This window comes from Coprinopsis cinerea (assembly GCF_000182895.1).
Source record: "Coprinopsis cinerea okayama7#130 chromosome 6 map unlocalized cont3.6, whole genome shotgun sequence".
Lineage (NCBI taxonomy): Eukaryota > Fungi > Basidiomycota > Agaricomycetes > Agaricales > Psathyrellaceae > Coprinopsis > Coprinopsis cinerea.
Genome location: NW_003307539.1, coordinates 65,787 through 90,000, shown reverse-complemented (window position 1 = coordinate 90,000; position 24,214 = coordinate 65,787). Strand labels below are relative to the sequence as shown.

Below are 24,214 nucleotides of genomic sequence, written 5' to 3'. Positions count from 1 at the left end.
GGTCTTATAGCGCATACTTGACATATTGTCGAGTACATTTGTTTCTGTTTTTTTTTTTTTTTTTTTATTTTATTTTATGTTTCGGCCTTTTTGTGCCCTTTGTCATACCCGTCTCTTCTTAGATTGACGCTTTACAGTTTACTTATCGTTTCTTCGTTCTCAACTTCTGCGTTTCTGTTAGGGTCTCAAACATCCACCCACATTCAACCCACAACCCACCAGCCTTGACCCACACTCCCCGCACAGTCTCACATGATCTCCCGCATGATCCCGCACATCCCCACACTCGCCATCACCTCTCCGCATCCCACATCCCCATATCTCCGCAACCCTTCCCTCCGCACTCCCGCATGCTCCGCAGTCGATCCGCATGCGGAGTTTACGGGCGCTAGGCACTCCGCTCCGCATTTATGCGGAGCGCCGCCGGTACGACACGGGCCGCAACTGAGGGCCGGTGCGGACCGTGCGGAGAAACCTCGTAACCGCCCTCTAGGCGCCCAGACTCTGCATGTGATCCCTTATACTTCTTTATGACTCCCTCCCTTGCTTTGCTATTGTTCTTTAGAATCGACTTACTCATCCCTTTCGTATTCCGCGGTATTCCGCATTTCTTATGACTCAGTTTTATCTCTTGTCCCAGACTTGTCCCAGAGTATATCCAGAGTATCTACAGATATATAAGCTAGCTAGATTTCTGTAGTAGATACTCATCCGGAATCTCGATTCAGACTTATACAGAACTTCTCCTCTGTCCAGTCTTGAGCCTTCAGGCTTGCTAGAGCTTTCATCGCATACTCCGCACTTCCGCACAGTGTTCCTGATTCCGCTCCGCAAGGCTCTCTCTCTCTCTCTCCTCGTCGATGAAGACCGCATTCCGCACACGCTATAGATCGTATGAATGGCTGGTGATGCCTTTTGGGCTGACCAATGCGCCCTCCGCATTCCAGCAATTCATGAACGATATCTTTGCGGACATGGTTGATGTCAGTGTCATCGTCTACCTGGATGATATCCTCATCTATTCCGACAACATGGAGGATCATCGCAAGCACGTCAAGGAAGTCCTCCGCCGCTTGCGGAAGCATGGTCTCTTCGCCTCCGCAAAGAAATGCGAATTTCATGCGGAGCGCGTGGAATACTTGGGTTACATTTTGTCACCTGCAGGCCTCACTATGTCTGCGGACAAGACCAAGACCATCCAGGACTGGCCTGAACCGCGCTCTGTGAAGGATATACAGTCCTTCCTCGGTTTTGCCAACTTTTATCGACGTTTCATCCATAACTACTCCGACATCACTGTTCCGCTTACCCGCCTCACCCGCAAGGACACCCCTTTCGTGTTCGGCAACTCCGCACGTTCCGCATTTGAAACCCTCAAGTCCGCATTCACTTCCGCACCCATCCTGGTGCACTGGCAACCCGACCGACCCCTGATTGTGGAAACTGACGCCTCTGACTACGCCCTTGCCGCCATCCTGTCCCAACAACTCGACTCTGGCGAAATCCACCCCGTCGCATTCCATTCCCGCACTTTCCAAGCTGCGGAGCTCAACTACGACGTCCACGACAAGGAGCTCCTGGCTATCTTCGAGGCCTTCAAGATTTGGAGGCATTACCTCGAGGGATCTGCGGAGCCTGTGAATGTGATGACGGACCACAAGAACTTGGAATATTTCGCCACTTCCAAGGTCCTCACCCGCAGGCAAGCGCGCTGGTCGGAGTACCTCTCCCAGTTCAACCTTGTCATCCGCTTTCGCCCTGGAAAGCTGGGGACGAAGCCCGATGCCCTCACTAGACGTTGGGACGTCTACCTTAAACAGGGAGGTAGTGACTACGCGTCAGTCAATCCCCACAACTTCAGACCCATCTTCACCAACGAGCAGCTTTCCGCATCGCTCCGCGCAACTTCGATCATGCTCCCCGCACTCCGCGCATCGGTCGTAGTTGACGAGGGAGCGCTCCTCAAGGACATCAAGGCCGCTTACTCCACGGACGAAATCGCTTCCAAACACCTCCCCACACCTTCCAACCCTCGCTGGACTCTCTCCGCAGATGGTATACTCCGCCAGGACGGACGCATCTACGTTCCGGACGACTCCGCACTCCGCCTCCGCGTACTTCAGCTCAAACACGACCACCCGCTTGCGGGACACTACGGCAAGAACAAGACAATTGAGCTGGTGCGCCGCGACTACGTCTGGCCGGAACTCCGCACTTTCGTTGCGGACTACGTCCGCTCCTGCACAGTCTGCAAGCGCAACAAGTCTCCGCGTCACAAGCCTTATGGTTTGCTGAAACCCCTGCCTATTCCGCTCCGCCCCTGGGACTCCATTTCGATGGATCTCATCGAACAGCTCCCCGCATCCGGCGGATACACGGATATCTTGGTGGTGGTGGATAGACTGTCCAAACAAGCCATTTTTGTTCCGACAGACTCCCGCCTCACCTCCGCAGAGCTTGCGCGACTGTTTGTGCTCCACGTCTTCTCCAAACATGGTGTTCCTGGCCATGTAACCTCCGACCGCGGCTCCGAATTCGTCTCCCACTTCTTCCGCAGTTTGGGGGAAGCCCTGGACATGAAGCTCCACTTCACATCCGGCTACCACCCAGAAGGAGACGGACAGACAGAGCGGGTCAACCAGACGCTTGAGCAGTATTTGCGGGACCTACTGTAACTACCAGCAGGACAACTGGCATGAACTCCTCCCACTTGCGGAGTTTGCGTACAACAATGCGCCTAGTGCCACAACTGGTGTTTCGCCATTCTGTCGCCAATAAGGGTTATCATCCGAACATCTCTGTTCACCCTGAACGCGATCTTGCGAGTTCCGCAGCCCGCGATTTTGCGGTCGACTTGCAGGAGCTCCACGAACACCTCCGCACTAGTATCGCCAGCGCGCAGGAGTCCGCACGCCGCTATGCGGACCAGAAGCGCTTACCTCCGCCAGACTTCAAGGTGGGCGACCGAGTTTTCGTTAAGGCCCAGTTCTTCCGCACAACCAGACCTACCAAGAAGCTTTCGGAACGATACTTTGGCCCTTACGAGATCATTGCCCAAGTTGGAACGGTTTCCTACACTCTCCGCCTCCCCGACTCTCTCCGCGCTGTTCACCCTGTCTTCCACGTCTCAATGCTCGAACCGCATTACACCTCTCAGATTCCGCATCGCCACGAACCGCCTCCGCCTCCTATCGAGGTGGATGGGGAACTTGAATACGAGATTGCGGAGATCCTCGACTCCAAATTGGATCGTCGCCGCAAACATTGCAAGCTCCTCTACGAAGTGCGGTGGCGCGGATACGAGAATACAGACGAGGAACGCAGCTGGCTCCTTGCCACAGAGCTTGAACACGCCCAAGAGATCGTTGGAGAGTTCCACAAGAGGTACCCAGACAAGCCTGGTCCTCATTGGTGATTCCCCGCATTCCGCAGTTGACTCCGCATTTCTTCTTCACCTTCGTGTCCTTTCTACTTTCCAAGTTCCGACTTTACTTTTCTCCGCTTTCCGCAATTTTCCGCATCCTGTTTCCTCCGCTTCTTTCTCTTCAATTTGTGGTTCCAGCATTGCTCCTTTCCCCTCTAGCTTCCTCCGCTCCTCTATGCCTTACCTGTTTGACCTTTTTTTCTCCTGTTCCGCATTCACCAAGCTTGTTAACAATGACTTTCTTGCCAGAGGCGAAGATAAGAGCCGCCGTTTTGGCCTCGCGGATACGCAGGTGGTGCTGGGGTATTGGGAGCTTGACAGATTGGCGCTCCCGCCTTCTACTAGCTTGACATATTGTCGCTTGTAGAAGGTCTTATAGCGCATACTTGACATATTGTCGAGTACATTTGGTTCGGGTTTAACGCTTTTTTTCCTATTGTAGTTTATGTTTCGGACCTTTTTGTGCCCTTTGTCATACCCGTCTCTTCTTAGATTGCGCTCTACAGTTTTACTTATCGTTTCTTCGTTCTCAACTTCTGCGTTTCTGTTAGGGTCTCAAACATTCCACCCCACATCAACCCACAACCCACCAGCCTTGACCCACACTCCCCGCACAGTCTCACATGATCTCCCGCATGATCCCGCACATCCCCACACTCGCCATCACCTCTCCGCATCCCACATCCCCATATCTCCGCAACCCTTCCCTCCGCACTCCCGCATGCTCCGCAGTCGATCCGCATGCGGAGTTTACGGGCGCTAGGCACTCCGCTCCGCATTTATGCGGAGCGCCGCCGGTACGACACGGGCCGCAACTGAGGGCCGGTGCGGACCGTGCGGAGAAACCTCGTAACCGCCCTCTAGGCGCCCAGACTCTGCATGTGATCCCTTATACTTCTTTATGACTCCCTCCCTTGCTTTGCTATTGTTCTTTAGAATCGACTTACTCATCCCTTTCGTATTCCGCGGTATTCCGCATTTCTTATGACTCAGTTTTATCTCTTGTCCCAGACTTGTCCCAGAGTATATCCAGAGTATCTACAGATATATAAGCTAGCTAGATTTCTGTAGTAGATACTCATCCGGAATCTCGATTCAGACTTATACAGAACTTCTCCTCTGTCCAGTCTTGAGCCTTTCAGGCTTGCTAGAGCTTTCCGCATACTCCGCACTTCCGCACAGTGTTCCTGATTCCGCTCCGCAAGGCTCTCTCCTCTCTCTCCTCGTCTTCCGCCGTAAGGCGCGTCTCTCTCTCCCTCTCCTCCCCTCTCCTTTCGGGTTGGACCATATACCACCAGCGTGGGCACAACGCAATACGTTGAGGCCAAGGTCCCTTCGACTCCGCAGACTCCGCAGTTCCGTAGAGTCTAACAGTTTCCATCAAAGCGCGCAAACCGAGAGATCGCTTGCTCTACGCCAGGGTAGCCAGCAGTTAACGTGCAGCGATGGAACGTACATGGTCTCCTCTAACCCAAACCGATGCGAAGTGATTCCACACCCGGGAACACAGAGATAGGCGTAGGTCTGTTTGAGGAGGCTTTAACCCTATACTATTCTTGCCAAAACTTGCTATTACCTGCATTTAAATCGGGTGACTATTTAACTGTGGTACAGCGTTTGTGGTTCTATTTCAGTTGTATCCTCTACGCGACCCTTTCTTTGTCCAACTTTTTCAACTTGCTGCTTTTAGTTAGTCTGTTCGCCTTTCGCCTCGCCTCTCTATTTACTTTTGCTATTCTATTGCCACGGATCATAGCATTGTCCCGACCCAACGCACACCCGACAAGTCTTCCCGTCAATCGTCCGGCACCTTTGGCGCCTGCTCCTTTTGGAATGGAGGTCCTCCCGCTATATAAAATCCATTTTCTCCTGAAGCCACCCTCAACTGTCTTCCGGTTCCTCACATACCATGACACGCGCATCCGGGTCGCGCCACGGCCCCAGGGGTAAGCCAGGCATGGCTCCGAAGTCCTCACAAAGAGGTACTTCAACACCAGTAAGCGCCACCCTTTCCTCAAACCGTGACCTCTGCTTACACGTCATGTCAACAGGTTAAGGCTTTACGTCGCTCAACCAGGCGGAACAACGCCCGCCAGCAGTCTACTTCTCAAGATGAGCATATGCCGTGAGTCGTTCCATCCACTGTCTCTTCCTGTTGCCAATGTGTGAACGTACAAACTCAGCAGAGAGGAAGGCGACAACGGCAAGGAAGAGCGAAAGAGCACGCAGCCAAGGACGAGGTATAAACGATCCAAGACAAGGAACACTCGTAACAACAGTCGTCGACGCGTTATAGAGTATGGCTCTTTTCTTCTCTTTTCTTTCTGTGCACGCCCCGCCGCTTGACATATTGTCGCGGCGGGAACAACCTTTGCCTTGACACATTGTCGGCAGGTTGGCATAGCTGTGTTCTTGCTTGGGCTTGACCTATGGTCGCCTATGTCCAAGTGTTGCTGAATGGTACTCATGTATATCTCCCACACTAGGAGCGATGAAGAAGATGTGATCGAGGACAATGCTGATGTTATTGGAGAAGAAGACGAAGAAGATAATACTGAGCTGGACGACTTCGATGCTATAGATCTTAGCTCAAGCCCCGGTCGCGAGGAAATTGAAGATGAAGACGAGGACGAGGACGATGGTCGAGACCATGACTACGAGGAAACGCCGTGCGTATGATATATATTTTTAAGGCATTTTGTGAAGGCTAACGTGTAACCATTTTCAGTCGTCCCCTTCCGCGGGCTTCCACCAACAAAGCCCTTCCATCGGTGTCGCAGGTCGTAGCTTCTCGACGGTCAGCCAGGCCTACTCCGTCGGGCCTGGTGCCAGAGGTTCTCCTTGTAGCCCGACAACCAATCCGGTCAGAACCTAGTGTTGAAGCCATGGGGTCAGACATCACGTCCCCGCATCCCCTCAGTGTTGCGTTTGCATCGTCCCCAGCTGCTTCAAGTACGCCGTCAGCCACGTCATCAACTATTCAGCAAATGGCCCGCCTGGTTTCTACTGGCCGAGGTAGAGGAGGTCTCGGCGCTCGTCCAAATCCTGCGCCCACAGTCTTTAACTCCTCCTTGGAACCTGCCACTCCGAAGATAGGACGTCGTTTCACAATCAGATCCAACCTTCCACAAAATATTGGTCACCCAGAGTATGTTGTCTTTCTTTATTCTTTATTCATGTGACTGACCATATAATTCAGGGAGGATAGCCCGCCTTCACATAAAACCCCTGTCCCCACCCCCTCAGCCCCACTCAAGCCTCGAGTGACTCGCACCGTCGGAGGCATCACACTCGACTTGGAGAAGGACATGGGGTACAGTGACCGTACCATCCAGTTCCTACTTGACAGGCAGAAGCCTGTCGACTGGATTGGTGCTACTCAGTCTCCGCCCGAGGGTGAGGTTCGTCCCCAGCGTGCACCTTCGTCTGATGATCCTTCTCCTACTGGGTTGGCCTACATTACTTCACCGGTGTGGATTGCGCTGTTGGATGATCGCAATGCAGCTGTGATACACGTGTGGTATGGACGCTTGTCTCAGACGCGCCCGCTCCAAGAATCCATCTACCATCCCGACTTGCGAATCTACAACAAGATCATGATGCGTTGGGAATTGTTCCCCGAAGGCTACATGGCGCCCCGCCCCACCATACTTCTGCCCCAGTCGTATACTGCACGATTGTTAGCCCGGTTCCAGACAAATGTTGTTGGCGAAGATCAATTGATTGTCCAGTCACAAGAGGAAGAAATTGTCCAAGATATGCCGAAGAAGAGAAAGAGGTTGGACATTGGCGCATCAACTTTGGCTGCGTCGACCGGAGGTGAACTCAGTACCGAAGGAGCTACAGCAAAGAAACAGAAGAGGCCGGAAGACAAGGGGAAGGCTAAGGCGGCAGGGCACTCAGTAAGGTGAGGACATGGTACATGTCCTACCTTGGCGATCCACAACCCCATCCACCATGTGATACCTCGCCTAGCTTTGCCCTAAAGAAGGCACAAGAACCATATCCCAGCTGGACCCTTCCAACAGCACAGCTCCCGTGTCATAGCTGTGTTCTGCGGGACAGGCGGCTGGCCCTCGGGGGTCCTGCGAGTCTTGATGGGGCATGTCCCAGCTGCCTCCCGCTGTTTGAACATAACACATGTCCCAGCTGGATCTCCCAAATCCACAGCATCCATGTCACAGCTGTGTCCTCACGGTCAGGAGGCTGCCCCGGGGGCCTGTTGCCAATCTCAATACAGCATGTTCGAGCTGCCTCTGGCCGTTTGAACATGACCCATGTCCCAGCTGGATCTCCCAAATCCACAGCATCCATGTCACAGCTGTGTCCTCACGGTCAGGAGGCTGCCCCGGGGGCCTGTTGCCAATCTCAATACAGCATGTTCGAGCTGCCTCTGGCCGTTTGAACATGACCCATGTCCCAGCTGGATCTCCCTACTCCATAGCATTGGTGTTACAGCTCCTCTTCCAACTTCATGCCCTAGGGTCAATACTGGCTCCCATTAACCACAAATAATGATCAGGACATTGAAGTAACCTATACACAGGATGCTCAGCCTAAATGGTTAGTAGTCCATACCTCTACAGTTGGTCTAACGAAGTTGTCACCTAAATCGCTCCACAGACAGTGACCCACACGAAGTTTGCACCGGTGTCCGCAGGTGTGTAAACCCCGCACAGTCGGTAGTCTACTGTCCGCACTCGGTCCGCACCGGTGTCCGCAGGTGTATAAACCCCGCAGTCCGTAGTCTACTGTCCGCACTACCGGTGTCCGCAGGTGTGTAAACCCCGCAGTCCGTAGTCTACTGTCCGCACTTGGTCCGCACCGGTGTCCGCAGTTGTGGGGACTTATGGACCGGTCCAAGTGCGGACAGTAATCGTGGACCACGGACCTGCGGCCGGTTGTTTGACGTTGCTTGTCAAACCTGACCCCGAACCAAGAACAAGTCCGTGTCGGCAGTTCAAGTGCTCATATGACACAAGTGCTCATACGACATATTATTTTGCTTTATTCCGCGGCGCTGTAGTCAAGTGGTGACTTCGTTTCCTGACAAAGGAGACGTTGGGGGTTCGATTCCTCTGCAGCGACAAGCTATGGAGATAATTTGGTGCACGGGCCAATCCCCATGCATCAAATTATCTCCATAGGTTTCATCTACATTTTTTCTTTCGCTTTTCCGTTGATCAATGGCTGGTTTTGTCAAAACTTTTAACCCCGTCGTCCATCACCTATAAACTGCGCAACCATAACATCCGGACTTTAACTCTCAGCTTCCATAATCTCCCTCATGACTCCTCTTGAAGCACAAGTAGCCGATAGCATCTTGGCCATCCTCCAATTAGGCCTTGAGATTCAAGGTGTGTATTTTCCCCAAAATGTCTTATGCCAGGATTGAAATGTTTGTTTTATTTCCGCCAGAACAACATCGCCTTTATTTGATGTGCAGGCACAGTGCAATGCTCTTCCAGCGACTCGAGGCTGAGCAGAAACAAAACGTGGAGAACCTGAGACAAGAAGCCGCGCGCTTGCAGGGGGAGGTTGGGAATGGGGTTCCTGTTTGCCTGGAGGCTGCAGATCTTGTTGGAGACGACCGTGATATGCTTGGGATGCAGGGGATAGCGCACGCGCAAGAGGCCCGCAAGGCAACACTCAAACAACTAACCCAAACCCTCCTGGAGACCGCTGCCCGTCTCAAGAAGGAAGTGGAAAGGGAACACGAGACAGAAGGGGACGGATATGCTGTGGATCGACCTATTGAACTGGACAACGAGGGCAGGCAAACTCGAGGTGGAAGGATGGTTGATGAGCCAATCATTATTGAATAAGCGCTATACGTTACTTGCAATTGAATTCACTCGCCACTATTCACAAATGCATTGTCTATATCTTGTTGTCTATGTACCTTCATCAGGTACCCATTTAAATGTCCGCACCGGAACATCCGCACCCTCGCAGGTGGGTGGAGTAATGCGAGTATCTGTAAGCTCGAACGTCCTCACCGGAACGTCCGCACCTCACAGGTGCGAGGACTTGCCCAAGTATCCGCAGGCTCGTACGTCCTCACCCTCTCAGGTCCCGCAGGTAAGAGGTATGCGCGGGTATGCGTTCGAATGTCCGCACCTCGAAGGTCAAGGTCCGCTGCTGGCTCGAACGTCCGCAGGCACAAACACCATCCTCACGTGCGAGTATCCGTAAGCTTGAAGGTCCGCATCCTCACGGGTCAAAGTCCGCACGCGAACCTCCGCGTTTGAATGTCCGCACCTCGAGCACCTCGCCGATGTGAGGACTTGCCCAAGTATCCGCAGGCTCGTACGTCCTCACCCTCTCAGGTCCCGCAGGTAAGAGGTATGCGCGGGTATGCGTTCGAATGTCCGCACCTCAAAGGTCAAGGTCCGCTGCTGGCTCGAACGTCCGCAGGCACAAACACCATCCTCACGTGCGAGTATCCGTAAGCTTGAAGGTCCGCATCCTCACGGGTCAAAGTCCGCACGCGAACCTCCGCGTTTGAATGTCCGCACCTCGAAGGTCAAGGTCCGCATCCGAACGTCCGCACCTCGCGCGTAGGAGGTATCCGCACGAAGGTCCGCACCCAGGTCAGATTCTCAGGTTCACAAGTCCGCACCAACCGTCCGCACACAAACAGGCCTCATACTCAGTGAACGGGTTTCAGCCGGGTGGACGAAAACATAACACATGCATTGCAAAGGCAAGTACTACAGAGTGTGGCTTTGCTGGGCAGAGGCAAGCTGGACCACCTGGATTCGATCACACAGGTCGTCCTTCAGTTCCACCTCCCCAATTTCGTGACAGAGCTCCTTTACTTTGGCAATCAAATGAACGCCACCTTGAAATGCCTCAGCGGCAAACGACTTTGTGGTTTTCCGGAGGATCGCTTTTTGAGCCCACTCAATGTCGAGAAACGGTTGCGCGCGGTTGTGGTGTCTGGCCTGCCTGTCGCAAGTCTCCATCAAGTCAATGACCCCACACCAAACTTGGGCGATACCTGCAGGCGAGTATGTCAGAAACCCGTAGCACCATGCCTTCCAGGGAACTTACGATGGAGAAGCGTCAAGGTCGCACATAGCGCATAGCCGCAGACTTCGAACAGCTCCATGGTCTCCTTGTCACGTGCGTCTACAACCACTTTAGTCCACAGCACCTTCCACAGGCAGACTACTCACTGAGATGCTTGGAGGCCAGCTCGGGAACTCTCTCGGCATACTCCACCGCCCGGGGAAGCTCCTTTTTCAAAAGGATTTGGAGAAACCGGACTTGAGAAACATCCACCTCATGGCCGTCGTCGAGCACGATTACACCGCTATCCTGAACCCCCGAGAGCTCACGAATTTTTATGCGCAAAGCTGCAAATAGGTGAGAAAATCGGTAGAACAATAGAATAAGAGACATACTTGTAATCAACTCCAATTGAAGTTCCACTTGCGCTACTTGGTCTCTGATACAAATGCACATGATGGAGGGGAAGCAAGGAACGAAGATGGAACACAAGAGGGGAAGGATATTTATTGCGAGGCTTAATCTCCTATCTCAATGGGGAAATAAAATGTACTTATGCGCGGTTTGGGCTATCGAGCTCCTCCTTTTCCAACAGATTGCGGATGCGGACATGCCATCATAGGATCCGCGGGGACTGGCAAATCAGCGGACCCGAGTCAATCCGCAGGCACGGATCAGTATAACGGAACGGACCTCTCAATTCTGATCACGAAGAGGCGAGATAACGAAACTCGATTGCGGAGACGGCGCGCGACAAACCAATACACTACAAGAACTCCATCCTCATCTCCATCTGCCAAATAACCGCTGACCCTAGCTCAATGGATTCGCGGAGCAGGTCAAGATCTGCAATCAACTGCGAGAACTCCTCGTCAAGGTTTGCGAAAGAGGGGGGTATCTGGTCCAGCTCGCTCAATCCCTCGTCCACCGAAATTTTGAAGTGAGCAATTCCTTCGACTACTCGCCGATATCGAGAACCAAATCTACTGTGGACTACAGACGTGGTCAAGGGTGCGGTCTTTGAGCAGGTGGGATATCCATACCTCGTCTGAGGCGTGCTAGCCTGTCCTTGATCTCTTTTTTCACTGCGCGTCGTCGAATTGTTCCCCTCATCTGGATTGTGCAGGTGGTTGTCATTATAATTCCACAGAAAATTAACGTGTTAGGCTGACCTTGTAGTGTTTCGTGGTGGTACAGTGCTAGGCGGGTCACAGATGACTCGAGACCTTTATAGTAGAAAACGAGGAAGCCGACCACGTGATCCTAGCGATCTCCCATGAAATTTCAGGCCCATGTTTTTTAACCCAGTTGTCACTGTCTTTCAGCTAACGACCCCTTTCACAAATATATCCTCCAGCCAAGATGCGAGCCTTTCGGGAACCCCTCCCTCCTGGCGCAAGTCTAGTGCAACGCCTAGGCCATCACGCCCAAGCTCGAATGCGACAGAGGTTCTCTTCAGGCACCCCTGTACCGTCTCAACCATCTCTGCCTCTCCCTCTCCAGGTGGAATGCGAGAATATCGCCGACACAGCTTTCATTGCCCTTCAGAATGAAGGTGAGCATCGCCACACGGGTCCATTGTCTGACACTCAACGCTCATTTTTTATATCTATAGAAACGCTTGACTGGTCCTTAACAGACTGGTACAGCAAGAATCGCAAGCGCTCTGCGGTCGCCGACGAGAGTTCAATAAATGCGATGGAATCCGCGTTCCCACCGTCCTCTAGGGTGAATCGTCTGGGTAAACCGATCCTCAGGCAAACACCTTGTGTGGTCAAGGATCGCAATGGACGAATTCTGACATGGTATCTTCCCAACGTCATCCTCCCTGAACGACAAGTGAGTGTCGACTCGTAACCTAGCAAACTCCACTCTCCCTCACATGTGATCCAGAAGGAAATCGAAGACGCCATTCGGTGGCACTCCTCTACTCATGAATCATCTCCCTTCCTCGTGAGGGACAATGGCAACTATCGCGACCACGCCTCACTTTTCACCCAGGGGGAGGACTTGATGTTCAAGCCAGGCGTAGTCACTTACGCCTCCGCGTGGCCGATGCAGGGCCACCCGGTATGTGTTACATCTCCTCACCCTTTCCAACCTATTAAAATCAGCCCGCCCCATTGCAGGATACCTTGGCCCCTTCTGCCAACCTCAAAAACCGGCGGCAGGGTAGCCTTGAGTTCATCGAGCGGATCTCTGAGAGTGTTGCTGTCCTCGGGGCGATTCTGGCAGTCATACATCCCGCTCTTTTTGAAATGGGCTTGGAGATGCTGGCTGGGCTCAATTCGGGCATCATCCCTGCCGGGGACCTTGAACATCTCAGAACACTCCTCAAGTACTGGAGCTCGCCATTCACCGCCTTCTCCCTCATCAACAACCGGCGGACTGATCTCCACCGCGACGTCTGTAGTCCAGTATATGTCTACGACTTGCTCTACACCGGCGGTAATTATGTCAATGGTCGAATCGAGATTCGAGGTATCGGTATTAGGTGTCGCTACGACCCAGGTACTGTTGTAGCGACATTGGCATCGTGCTTCCCTCATGGCGTTCCTCCCGTGGACGGCGAGCGCGTTTGCATCGCCCATTTCTTCCGTGAACAAGCTCTGGAACATCTCCCCTTTTATCAACCCCCAGTATTGCCTACACACCTCACGTTGAACCATTTTTATAACCACAATCATTAGACATGCGTAAGGCGTCGCGTAACTAGTATTAATCATATGTTTTATTCAGTTGCTCCAGCTCGGACTCCCAGTGCTTGCTCCACCTTTCAAGGACACAAGTGACCCGTTTGATTTGCTCCTTCAATCGTGATCGCTCCTCGTCCGCGGCCTTCTTGAGGGACACCACTGTCCTCAGCTGTCCCAAAATTTGCCGACGCCGCGCCTCAAGATCTGCCAGAGAAAGAGTGGAAAGGCGGACCCTCGCTGTGCGGAGTGCAAGCCATTCTTGATATACCTCCTCCAGCGGTCTGTCGGTCCTAAACTCAAATACTCGGGTGTCGATCCAAGTCGGTCGATGCCTCCTATCCGCGACTTCGAGCTGGTCGGAGGGTATTTTTCCCGCAAACAGCCCGCCCAGTATAGCGCGTTTTTCCATCCAGCGGAACACCTTGGTGAATGACTCGAGATTGAGGTCCCACCTAATCTCCTCTGCGGACAAAACCACGCCCAGAACCCACATGGCTGCCTGCTGAACACACGATTGAGTCGCAAATGCGTTGGAGTCATGAGGAGAGCCACCTACAAACTCGATACTCAATCGCACGACATATTCAATACGGAGGTCATGACCCATGGTCGTAGAGGGTGCTTCCTGGATCGCGATGTAGATTCTGTCGGCAATATAAAAAAAGAAGTCCTTCCATTCTTCCTGATCAGTCGGCTTAGTGCAGTGTGCAACCGTCTGAAGGTCCAGCCCACTCAGTTCTGCAGCGGAATAATAGGTCATTTATTTGCCTCCTAGCCAGAGGTAAAGCGCTAAATACCAGGTGCGTCTGCGACATCTTCCCCCTGTTCTTGCTTCAAAATTCGGAGGGTTGCCCTCACCCTCCGAGCGCCGTCTCGATTGGCCTTCAATTCCTCGTCGACGATCTCCAATGACGCCCTCAGCAAAGACCGAGCTTCGCGCAGAGCATCCAGCGTCAACTCGGAGAGGACAACAGTTGCGGGTGGCGGAGATGGCAAGGTTCTCGTGAGCGTCGCAGATTGCCTCCTCCAAATTGCCACCAATTCGTCGAAGCTGAACTTCATCCGGTCGTTTCCAGGCATCCACCACGCCTCGATGTATTGGTTGAGGACGCGATCCCTCTCCCCTTCTCCATCCTGAACCTTGATCTCGATTAGGAGTGGATCGACTTCGCCTTCGTTGTCGTAGAACACCTGGAACAGGTCACGGAAACATTTGGGCGCTACTATGGAATGAGGATACTTGATGGTCGCAGTCGCCAGGCAGAACGCTGTCATAGACTAGAAACCAATGGGTTAATTCCAATTGAGTTTGAGGATTATGGCTCACGATTTCATGGAACAGTGAAGAAAGGAACGTTGCCCTCTCCTCCTTTGAGATCACCGCGTATTGAACGACATAGAAGACTCCCGCAGCCCGGTGACGACTTGATAAATAGTCGATAAGCAACTGCCAGCCGACGTTCGTGAGGGTAAGCAACGCTTGAGAACTGCCAGGGAGAGGCCAGCTTGCCATGATGTAGAATTGAGTCAACCCAAGTAAAATTGAAACTGGTTAGATACATATTGCATCAATTGTCACCGTCGCCGCGCAGCTGGCGGATCAGGTCCTCCCCCGCAGCCCGCGTTTTGCGGAACAACTCATCCCCGTCCGCACGCAGGCGCCACCATACCCCCGCCTGCTGTTCTGCGTACGCCCGATACCCAGGTTTATCTGGGCCCAATGTTGCCCAACTGCGGACAGTGTCTTCTTTGTATTTGAAGAAATTACAAATCCACGTCATTTCCTCCTTCAGGAGGACGACTTCTTCCCTCCAGCGCTCCATTCGACATTTCGCGCGCAGCCAATTGATACGATACACTGACTCCAGGGTCAATATAACGCCCACACGATTCGGCAGAACCACTCACATTCCTCGAGGTACGGGGCCTTCTGCGAGTCGCCGCTTACGTCCAGGTTCCAGATCCAAGAGAAGACTGTCTTCGATTGACCAGGGGCGTTTGGGTGGTATATGGCTGTTATGGCCTTCGTATGTTCGGGCTTGAGGTCCTTATATTTCTCAAGGAGACCGTGACTAGCGTTAAGCCTTCGTAGTGCCCACCTCGCGTGGTTATAAAGTCGGATCTGATGTCGCATACTTTGGTTCACAGCCTTCACAGCTGAGTATCCCCTGGTCTTCTCCTTTTTCCCCTCCGCGAGTCTGATGTTGGAACGATAGAGGAAGGACTTGTGTCCTATGTCGGTTCGAATGGCTTCAAGGGCGTCGTTTGCCTGGGCTACGCGAAGTTTAATCTCCTTAGTTGCAGCAGACTTCATGGATTCTGGAAGGCGCGCAAAGGAGGACGGTAGCGGAATCTCCATGTCCTCTGGATCTCGATCGCCCTCGAGGAACGGATTGTCGCAATCGACCTCCATGGCGAAGTCCTCCTCGGACCCCTCAATCACCGGGTTAGTTTCCGGCGGATTAACCCAGGCATATTCCTCCATGTCCACCTGCGGGAACAGCGAGGCTCCCGTTTCAAGGAAGTGCGTTATTTCGTTCCGCAGGTGCTCTTGCTTGCGGACCAATTCCAAATTCTGGTTATCAGTCCACAGGTCGGGGCGCGGCAGTCCTCGACGATAAGCTTTCACTGCAAGTCTTAATATTGCATTAGCATTAGAACCTCCCCAGTACATCAAGACACTCACTGAGCTTCCTGTATCTTGAAACCCAATGTAATCCAAGACGTCACCCCAATTTGCTGGTCACTCCGTTGTTCCAGCAACATGAGATCGTGCTGGACCTTGGCTCGTGTAGGTGCTTTAAACAGGGTCAGTTCAAAACCGTTCAAAAGGAGGGTGTGTGCCACATACGCTTTTGTATGGAGACATTCAGGATGTCCATTGCCGATACATCTCCCTCTTGGGCTCGTTTTTCTAGCGCATTGGAGAGTTGTTCTTCCCATATGATACGTTGGGATTCTGAAGCCGTGGCGTCCAAAAGGCTGAACGCTTCTTCGGCCTCGTGCAGTTCCTTCAAGGCCTTGGGGTAAGCGACACTCAAGTTGCGACCTTGGCCGCCCGGTGGTATGCTAGTCAGCAGAGTGTCATTCGAGCAGACGAGCTTGACATACCCAAAGAGATCATCTTTTTCCAATTGCTATCCCCGATGTGTGCGTCCAGAACTTCGGTTCGATGTGCAAGGGACATCGTCTGTGTAGCCCTTGCAGATTCGTTGAGGGTGGACCAGAGTGATTCCAAGATCTCTCCCGACGTCTGACCGATTCCATCTATGAACGAAGGGGAATAACGCGAATAGCAGCCTTCTTGGTGTCCAAAGACATGAAACTTGCCAATCCCAAATACAATTGGCAGATCCTCGGACAGGGACAGGGTATCGCTTGTCGCAAAACGATCCCTCAAATGAACACTATACTGACAGTTGATGTCGTACAGCAAGTTCAGTCTGGGTGCGTTCTCTGCTCTGGTGCTGCGGACAGCACCCATAAGTCCGTAATCCATATTCACCTGCCTGGAAATCTGGGTTAGTCACGGTGTTGAACCTGACATTTACGGTGACCTCCCACCTTTCGCCTTTTTGAAATCCAACCACGCTACTAGGAGCGAAGGCACCATGTCGAGAACACGCAAGGGCCCCAACACCAGTAACATCACAACCTTTATGTACTTTCGAACGATCTTCAACAGCACGGTGTTCGTGACATGTGGATACCTGTAGCTCACCAGTTCACAATACTTGATCATTCGGAAAACGTACTGCTCACCTGCAAAGGTTCCGTGGTTTTCTTTAGGTGCTCATCGTATTTGGATGTCTCAACGAGGTATCCTTCGCCGTTTCGCAACCACACATCGTCTTCTCCTTTCTGTTTACGATGAACGAGGGTGAAGTTCCCGTCCGCAACAAGTGTCATGGAGAACCGCCATTGGTCGCCTTGTGACCTCCAGTCTGCGGGTAGATTTATCCCATCCTGAGGACAGGCTGCGCAGAAGAGCGCCAACTCTCCTTCCTTTGGCTGCCAGCCTGTGTGGCCAAATCCGAATCGCTTGAGGTCTTTCAGAATGCGCCATTCTCTGCCACAACGGAGGAGCTCTCGGTACCGATCCTGCAGAAGACGAACAATGGGGTTCAAGATTCCGGACAAACCAGGATGGTAGGTTGAACTTACAGGGACCTTTCTGGGGAATACCTCGTTGGTTAGACGGCGAAGTTTTGAGTAAAAGTGCAACGCTGACGTGTAGCACTCGAGGTTCTGTAAAAGATATTCATCCAAGACTGTAAACGTGAATGCGGTCCGGACATCTTTGTGCGACGCAGGGTAGAGATCGTGACGGAGAAGCTGTAGCTCGTCTGGTGGTGCGTCTGCACAGGTGCAGAAATGAACGGGGATGTGGTGAACTCCATTGGAATGGACAACCACCAGAAGGTCGAATTCCTCCCAAGTGCGCCAATCTGGTTTAGCTCCGTACGAGGGGTCGTTGGGGTCAGGGATTGGAACCCAAGGCGTTGTGGAACGAAGCGAGCATGACCGAGCTTTACATAAATCGATGACAAGGCCGGTCCGCCATAGCCAAGAAGTTGCGAAATGGGTCTCGTTCCACACTTCGACGCGATGGAATGGGGTGTGAGCGTGTTCCACTCTACAGCAGGTGGTGCAGAGTACTGGCTTTGCAAAGCAGTCACGACACCTCCAGACAATGTCGCATGCCTGTCTACATTTCGAGCATCCTGAACCAACATCAGAGGCTGCTCTTGAAATGATCTCCTCCAAGTATTCCTTTTGCTTGTTTTCCTTCCAGTTACGAAGGTAATCGTTGGGTCTCTACGGTAGGTGTTCAGTTCGTAATTCCGGTTCGGTTATCCGACTGCTTACATTTTGGTTCGAGTTACCCATTTCCAAATCAAAAGGAACAAACAGGTTCGCATCCAAGAAAGAACCGGCGCCAATCTGAAGAGTTCTTCCATCGGCCAAATCCCCAGATTGTAGGAGCTGCTCAATGCGCTTCGTCCTTGAACTGTTTTTCGACCTGTCGGAAAGGTTTCTGTCTGCCCGCGGCGTCTTCAGTTGGGCAGGGACCAGTGTCACCTTTGCCTTCGGGGTCGAGCGAGACGGCTTTCGTATCTTCACTCGATAAGTGTCGACTCTATCTGCAGGTTCACAGTCCAGGATTTTTCCGAGGCTTCTACGCATGGCTGCTGAAGGGAAGGGGGAAGGAGATTGTACTCCAAGATGCAGAACAGTTGATCTTTTTACCTGTTTCCTGCCCCTCACCCTACCCAGCCGTTGATCCTGTCCCTGAAGGACTTACTTCTATCCCCTCATGTCCTCCATCCTATGATCCGACATGCCTTCCCTTTATAAAGGCGCCCTGCCCTCATGTCCCGGCTCTGCCTTTCTTGATCTCCCACTTGTTCAATCCCCTACCTACCTGTCTACTCTACTCTTGTGAAAATGGGTTCCCCCACAGCCTCTGACCACGAACAGTCCGCTGGGTCCGCTGGGTCCGCTGGGTCCGCCGTGCAACTGACCTCTATAAATGGCTGGACGTTCACTCCGATGGAACAAGCATACATGCGGGAAAAGTTAGAGGGGTACAACACCTCGAGCGGCAAACAGCGGAGGAGGTTTTTGAGGTCCACCACTCAGTACATATGCCAAGAAAATGAAAAGCGGACTGGTAACGACCTTACTGTAGCCCAGAAGTCCGCTATAGGAAAGGTCCGCATTTTCACCTCTACGAGAATGCACAATCTGACCGTGTTTTAGGCGTTGAGGGCCTGGTTCAAGGCCCATGGAAACGCTCGCAGGACAGAGAAGAACCTGTATGGCACGAAGTGGTATGGGAGGCGAGTGTATATGAGAATCCACAAGGCCAAAGTGCAAGCCTTGGCCGACGAGATTGTGAAGGCAGACGGAGATGTGGACTTGGAAGAGTTCCTCGACAACTGGGACTCTGATGAAGCACCCGACAGCAAGGATGGCGGAGGAGAGGGCGGGAAGACTGGAAGGAACGCAAAAACCAAGGGCAAGACTGGCGACGATAGCGATTGGTTCTTCAACCACTACCAACAGGCAGGCACCCTCCTCATCAGCACTTTGACCGAGAAGCAGTTCGCTAAATACGAAGCTTTGGCGGACAAATGGAACTCAGAGGGTCCGCCTCCTGATGTTCAAGCAAGGTTCGTAGTGCCGAATCCTTTACTGGAGATGATGAGACTCACCTTTGATAGGATGGCGGACAAGCACGCTGCAAAGAAGGCTTACAATTATTTGAAACATGCCAGGAAGGATTACAACTGTCTTTCCTATCTGTTGTTGGGTTGGATGGGGAAGGACGGGAAGCCAAAGGCAGTGGAGTTGGACGTCAACGACGAACTTGGATGGCCCAAGAACTTTGGAGACGACAACGCTAAGCTTCTCCACACTGTTTTTAAACAGTTCCGCAGCTATGTCTACGAGGCCTTCGAGACCGGCGAGGACAGGATGGAGGACTCGGGTAAGAAGAAGGGCCATCGTAAATCACTCATGAGGATGGAGAGGAACGCATTTGGAGAACCTCTCCTCCCAGATCCGAGAACCCGCCCAGCCAGAGAGCCGCGAGGGGACTGGTATTGCCAAGCCATCCGCACCTTTTTCATCTACCACTACGGTATGTACCCCTCATGTCCTGAAGGACATTTTCTGACCAGTTATGGCGATTGTCCTCTTAGCGCTTGCGTCGAAGGCCAAAGTAACCGACGATAGTTGGCCCCGCTTTCCTTGGACTCGAATTTTGAAGGAGCCCAGGCGATTCTTCTCGGAGGCACACCTTCCCGGCGGCATCCTTGAGACCTTAAAGGAGCCATCCAGCATGACCGTTCCCGAGAGGGTGACCGTCTTCAACCATCTGTATAGTCTTCAAGAACCTGTTCGCACGGAAATGAAGGCATACGTGGATCGGTGGGGTAATGTCGCGAAGAGCGAACACTAAACCAAACCAAACCTTAAAACCAGAGCGGAAGTGTCAGAGAGCTGAGAGCGACGAGAAAGATGAGAGCGATGAGCGACGAGTTAGACCAGAAAGCTATGTCGATGTATTGACGAAGAGGTCAAGCTGAGGAAATACAGAGCAGACTACCTAGCTTATATACCTATTCTACAGTCTACATAGCCGCGATGAGTCAAAATGACAAACAAATGGCGAAACGTCGAAGAACAATAAGAAAGGTCATGAGGCTGCGCGAAGGCTGCGCGAAGAACAAGGATGAAACAATAATGGAACAAGAGAGTGTCAGAATGAGTCAAGAGGCAGTGCGTAACAATAAGAACAATGGAAGTGGGGCGAAGGGTAATACGAGGCAGTGTTCCATGAGTGAAAGAGTCCATAGAGGGAATAAAGGAGCGAAGGAATAGGGGCAAGCGAAACGATAAGATGCGAGACAGATCAGATAAGATAAAGTGAAAAAATAGGGGCTGTACCGGCTGTTCACGACATTACCCCCCTTCTAAGCCTCATCGTCCTCGATGACCAACGGTAGGCGGCGTCCCAGTTCCCAGTCAAAGTCGGTAGGTGGGGCGTCGGTGAAATTCTCGAGTGGGCGCCATGGGAGAGAGCTGAAGATGGTAGCGGAAATTCGGCGTGGTGCAGAGGGGTGTCGCTGGTGGAACTCCTTCACGATCTCGGGCGCGTGCTCCAAGTTCTCCTCCGGTTCCCAAGTGTCGTCCGTCGACCCATAACCCTTCCAACTGACACAAATACTCCAGTTTGCGATTCTTTCCTCGACCTCTCCAACGGCTGTCCAGGATGTCGTGAACCTCGTATTCAAGCTCCCCCTCCAGTTCGACAGGCTCAGGCGGGGGTGGCAAAATGCCATTGACATCATTGCCTTTCCAGGGGGAGAGCTTGTCGACGTGGAACACAGGATGAATGCGGGGAGAGGGACGGGGGAAGTTCGAGGCGGTAGTCGAGGTCGCCGATGCGTTCGGTAATCTTGTACGGGCCGAGTTGGGAGGTCGCCGAGTTTGCGGACGACGGAACCTTGATCTGGATGTCCTTCGCGTTAAGCCAAACGTAGTCGCCAACCTTGAATTGATGAGCCGTTCGCTTGCCGGACTCGTACGCATCCTTCTGCTGGGCCTTCTCGAGACGTAAGGCAGCTTCCACATCCTTGCGGGCTTCTTGTAGCTGCTGAACACGTTCATCAACGGGGCGAAGGTCGGTCCGTTTGCCAATGGGGATGTTGAAGTGGGGAATATACCCATAGAGAACTTCGAAAGGTGAACGATCATGGGCAGAGTGGACGCGGGAGTTGATCACGAATTCAGCCATCGGTAGGTGCTTGTCCCAGTCATCCTGTCGGCGAGAGACGTTAAAGACGGAGATACTTCTCGATTTCCTGGTTGGCCCGTTTCGGTTTGTCCATTGGCTTGAGGGTGATAGGCGGTGGTGAGGTTGGACTCGATTCCGAGACGCTTGAGGAGGGTGCGCATGACCTTAGAAGCGAACTGAGGGCCTCGATCACTGATGAACCGGAGTGGGAGACCATGGAGACGGAATACTTCACGGTAGTAGATGTCTGCAACGCCTTCGGTGGTGATGTCGGATGCACAGGGGAGAGCATGAAGAACCTTGCTGTAGTGATCGGTGAAGACGATGATCGCGTCGTGTCCATGGGCTTCCGGTAACTGGGTGATGAGATCGACTCCTACTGTCTCCCAAGGCCCTTCGGGAACGTCCAAAGGCCGGGTGGCAGCCCGCGGGTGCTGGGTATGCTTTCTCCGGGCGCAGACATCGCAACCGTCGACGTACTTCTTGACGAAAGCCCGCATCGTGGGCCACCAGTACTGTCGTTCAACTCGCTCGAGGGTTCCGTGCACTCCGGGGTGTCCGGACGTGGGGTCGTCATGACACTGCTTGAGGGACATCGCGCCTGAGTTCGTCGTCCGGGGGTACGTACACACGGCCCTTGTAGTACACGAGGCCGTTGTCCTCTTCCCATTCGGGAAGTCCAGATGTGAGACGGCGAGGTCCTGACTTACGGAGCTGGGCGAGTCCGTCTAAGACCTGAGATTCACGGGCGCTGGCTCGACGCAGTCGGTCTTCGAGGGGGTTGGCAAGGACGGTGTGGGCGGCTGCGAGCTTGGCAAACAATTCTGGTTTGAGAACGACTTGTTGTTTGTTATCCTCTGCGTCTGCGACCTGATGAATGTCGAGGCGGGACAGGGGATCGGCTTGGGTGTTGGCCTTTCCGGGACGATGGGTGAGCGTGAAGTTGAAACGGGAAAGATAGAGGGACCACCGGGCCTGTCGTCGACTAAGGTCTTGTGCCGTGCGCCAGTATTCCAGGTTGGAATGATCGGTGACGATCTCGAACGGTTTGGGGAGTCCTTCCAGGAAATGTCGCCAGTCCTTGAGTGCTTCGATGATAGCCAGCATTTCTCGGTCGTAGATTTCGTAGTTGCGTTCGGCTGGTTGCATGGAGGCGGAGCGGAAGGCAACAGGATGCCAGAGTCCATCGTCGAGCTTCTGAAGGAGGGCTCCTCCAGTAGCAAAGCCAGAGGCGTCTACTTCAACGCGGGTTGGACGGTCGGGGTCCCATAGTGTCAGTATTGGAGCGGAGGTGAACGCGTTTCGGAGGGTATCGAAGGCTTGTTGTTGCGGTTCGTTCCACTGCCAAGGGATGTCCTTCTTGGTGAGATCGTTGAGAGGCCGGGCGATGGTAGCAAAGTCCCTTGATAAAACGGCGATAGAAGTTGGCGAAACCCAAAAATCCACGGACGGCGCGAAGGTTGCGGGGAACAGGCCAGTTGCGAACAGCTTCTACCTTGGCAGGGTCCATACGGACTTCTCCCTCCCTGATGACCAGACCGAGGTACTCGATCTCCTCCCGCTCAAACTCGCATTTCTCCGGACGAAAGGTAGAGGTCGTGTTTCTTGAGCCGATGGAGGACCTCGTGCACGACTTGGCGGTGTTCGTCAAGGGTGGCCGTGAAGATGAGAATGTCGTCCAAATAAACAGCGACCTTTCCTGAAGCGATGAGGTCCGAGAATATCGAGTTCATGAGGGCCTGGAACGTTGCTGGGGAATTGGTGAGGCCGAAAAACATGACCAGGGGCTCAAAGAGTCCTTGGTTGGTGGCGAACGCGGCCTTCCATTCATCTCCTTCTTTGATGCGGATGTTGTTGTAGCCCCATCGAACGTCGAACTTGGTGAAATACTTGGCACCACGGAGTCGGTTGACGATGTCAGAGACGAGGGGAAGTGGATATCGGTTCTTCACCGTGATCTCGTTGAGCTTTCGATAATCCTGGACGAAGCGGAGTTTGCCATCTTTCTTCTTAACGAAGAAGACCGGGGAGGCGAGGGGCGATTTAGACGGTCGTATGTAGCCTTTCTTGAGATTCTCCTCGAGGAATCGGTTCAGCTCCTCCTGCTCGTTCTGCGACATGGGGTAGACCTTGGTGCGCATGGTGGCCGGTGCTCCTGCGACGAGGTCGATGGCATGATCCCAAGGCTTGTGTTCGGGGAGGCGATGGGACTCGGATTCGGAGAAGACGGAGGCGTGCTGTCGGTACTGGGGAGGAACCATCTCTTCGAACGACTTCTGGGGCTTGGCCTTCTGGGACTTCTCGGCGAATCTGTTGGGAATAGGTGAAACCAGCGGCGCACCAAAGTTCGTCGCCTGTGTCTTCCATCAACCCCTTACGAACCCATCTCCGCCGGGTCATTCGGTTAGCGCGGATGCGGCAGAGAGGAGGCGCGCTTGGTTCAAAGTCGGGGTCGGGCGCCGGGAACTCGTTGATAGGGAACAGGCGGATCAGGGTCGTTGTAGATCTGTTCGATAATAGCATTGCCGGAGGGTGGTTCCTTTCGAGGGGGCTGTGCATCTTCGTCGGGGATTTCTTCGATGGTAACACTGGAGACACGAGGTGGGGGAATCTCCAAGGTGCCCTTGCGCCAATCAATCTGGGGGTTGATCTTGCGAAGCCAAGGAAGACCCAAGATGACATCCTCTCCCCCGAGATCGGCGATGAGGAAGTCCGTCCATTCGGAGTAACCGTCAACCGTGAGTTCCAAGCGAGCGAAGTGAGTGATGTGTCCAG

The 24,214-nt window shown here is 53.1% G+C and overlaps 8 protein-coding genes and 1 pseudogene across 9 annotated transcripts; 5 read left to right on the top strand and 4 right to left on the bottom strand.

The window, feature by feature from the left end:
- Window positions 1-5,333: 5,333 nt before the first annotated feature.
- CC1G_12712 (hypothetical protein) lies at window positions 5,334-7,335 on the top strand (the record flags this gene model as incomplete). The annotated part of the gene is made up of 5 exons (XM_001841253.2): window positions 5,334-5,420; window positions 5,476-5,549; window positions 5,911-6,093; window positions 6,153-6,572; window positions 6,624-7,335. 5 exons carry the CDS (start codon window positions 5,334-5,336, stop codon window positions 7,333-7,335), a joined length of 1,476 nt encoding a protein of 491 aa, XP_001841305.2.
- A 1,105-nt stretch (window positions 7,336-8,440) lies between these two features.
- CC1G_20213 lies at window positions 8,441-8,513 on the top strand (annotated as a pseudogene). Its single transcript has one exon. The product of its transcript is annotated as a tRNA-OTHER (tRNA).
- Window positions 8,514-8,711: 198 nt separating this feature from the next.
- On the top strand, window positions 8,712-9,249 carry CC1G_12711 (hypothetical protein; the record flags this gene model as incomplete). Its single annotated transcript, XM_001841252.1, has 2 exons — window positions 8,712-8,781; window positions 8,843-9,249. 2 exons carry the CDS (start codon window positions 8,712-8,714, stop codon window positions 9,247-9,249), a joined length of 477 nt encoding a protein of 158 aa, XP_001841304.1.
- Window positions 9,250-10,137: 888 nt separating this feature from the next.
- Window positions 10,138-10,894, bottom strand: CC1G_12710 (hypothetical protein; the record flags this gene model as incomplete). Its single annotated transcript, XM_001841251.1, has 4 exons — window positions 10,138-10,427; window positions 10,481-10,558; window positions 10,606-10,785; window positions 10,834-10,894. 4 exons carry the CDS (start codon window positions 10,892-10,894, stop codon window positions 10,138-10,140), a joined length of 609 nt encoding a protein of 202 aa, XP_001841303.1.
- A 310-nt stretch (window positions 10,895-11,204) lies between these two features.
- Window positions 11,205-11,551, bottom strand: CC1G_15496 (hypothetical protein; the record flags this gene model as incomplete). The annotated part of the gene is made up of 2 exons (XM_002910910.1): window positions 11,205-11,431; window positions 11,482-11,551. The coding sequence occupies 2 exons, from the start codon at window positions 11,549-11,551 to the stop codon at window positions 11,205-11,207; spliced, it is 297 nt and encodes a 98-aa protein (XP_002910956.1).
- A 249-nt stretch (window positions 11,552-11,800) lies between these two features.
- CC1G_12709 (hypothetical protein) lies at window positions 11,801-13,128 on the top strand (the record flags this gene model as incomplete). The annotated part of the gene is made up of 4 exons (XM_001841250.2): window positions 11,801-11,993; window positions 12,054-12,277; window positions 12,332-12,508; window positions 12,568-13,128. The coding sequence occupies 4 exons, from the start codon at window positions 11,801-11,803 to the stop codon at window positions 13,126-13,128; spliced, it is 1,155 nt and encodes a 384-aa protein (XP_001841302.2).
- Window positions 13,129-13,156: 28 nt separating this feature from the next.
- CC1G_15495 (hypothetical protein) lies at window positions 13,157-14,647 on the bottom strand (the record flags this gene model as incomplete). Its single annotated transcript, XM_002910909.1, has 4 exons — window positions 13,157-13,636; window positions 13,691-13,872; window positions 13,932-14,412; window positions 14,462-14,647. The coding sequence occupies 4 exons, from the start codon at window positions 14,645-14,647 to the stop codon at window positions 13,157-13,159; spliced, it is 1,329 nt and encodes a 442-aa protein (XP_002910955.1).
- Window positions 14,648-14,702: 55 nt separating this feature from the next.
- Window positions 14,703-18,321, bottom strand: CC1G_15494 (hypothetical protein; the record flags this gene model as incomplete). Its single annotated transcript, XM_002910908.1, has 9 exons — window positions 14,703-14,992; window positions 15,043-15,770; window positions 15,821-15,932; window positions 15,986-16,183; window positions 16,246-16,643; window positions 16,699-16,844; window positions 16,897-17,235; window positions 17,299-17,952; window positions 18,004-18,321. The coding sequence occupies 9 exons, from the start codon at window positions 18,319-18,321 to the stop codon at window positions 14,703-14,705; spliced, it is 3,183 nt and encodes a 1,060-aa protein (XP_002910954.1).
- Window positions 18,322-18,582: 261 nt separating this feature from the next.
- Window positions 18,583-20,101, top strand: CC1G_12707 (hypothetical protein; the record flags this gene model as incomplete). The annotated part of the gene is made up of 4 exons (XM_001841248.1): window positions 18,583-18,849; window positions 18,898-19,310; window positions 19,362-19,780; window positions 19,842-20,101. 4 exons carry the CDS (start codon window positions 18,583-18,585, stop codon window positions 20,099-20,101), a joined length of 1,359 nt encoding a protein of 452 aa, XP_001841300.1.
- Window positions 20,102-24,214: the final 4,113 nt, after the last annotated feature.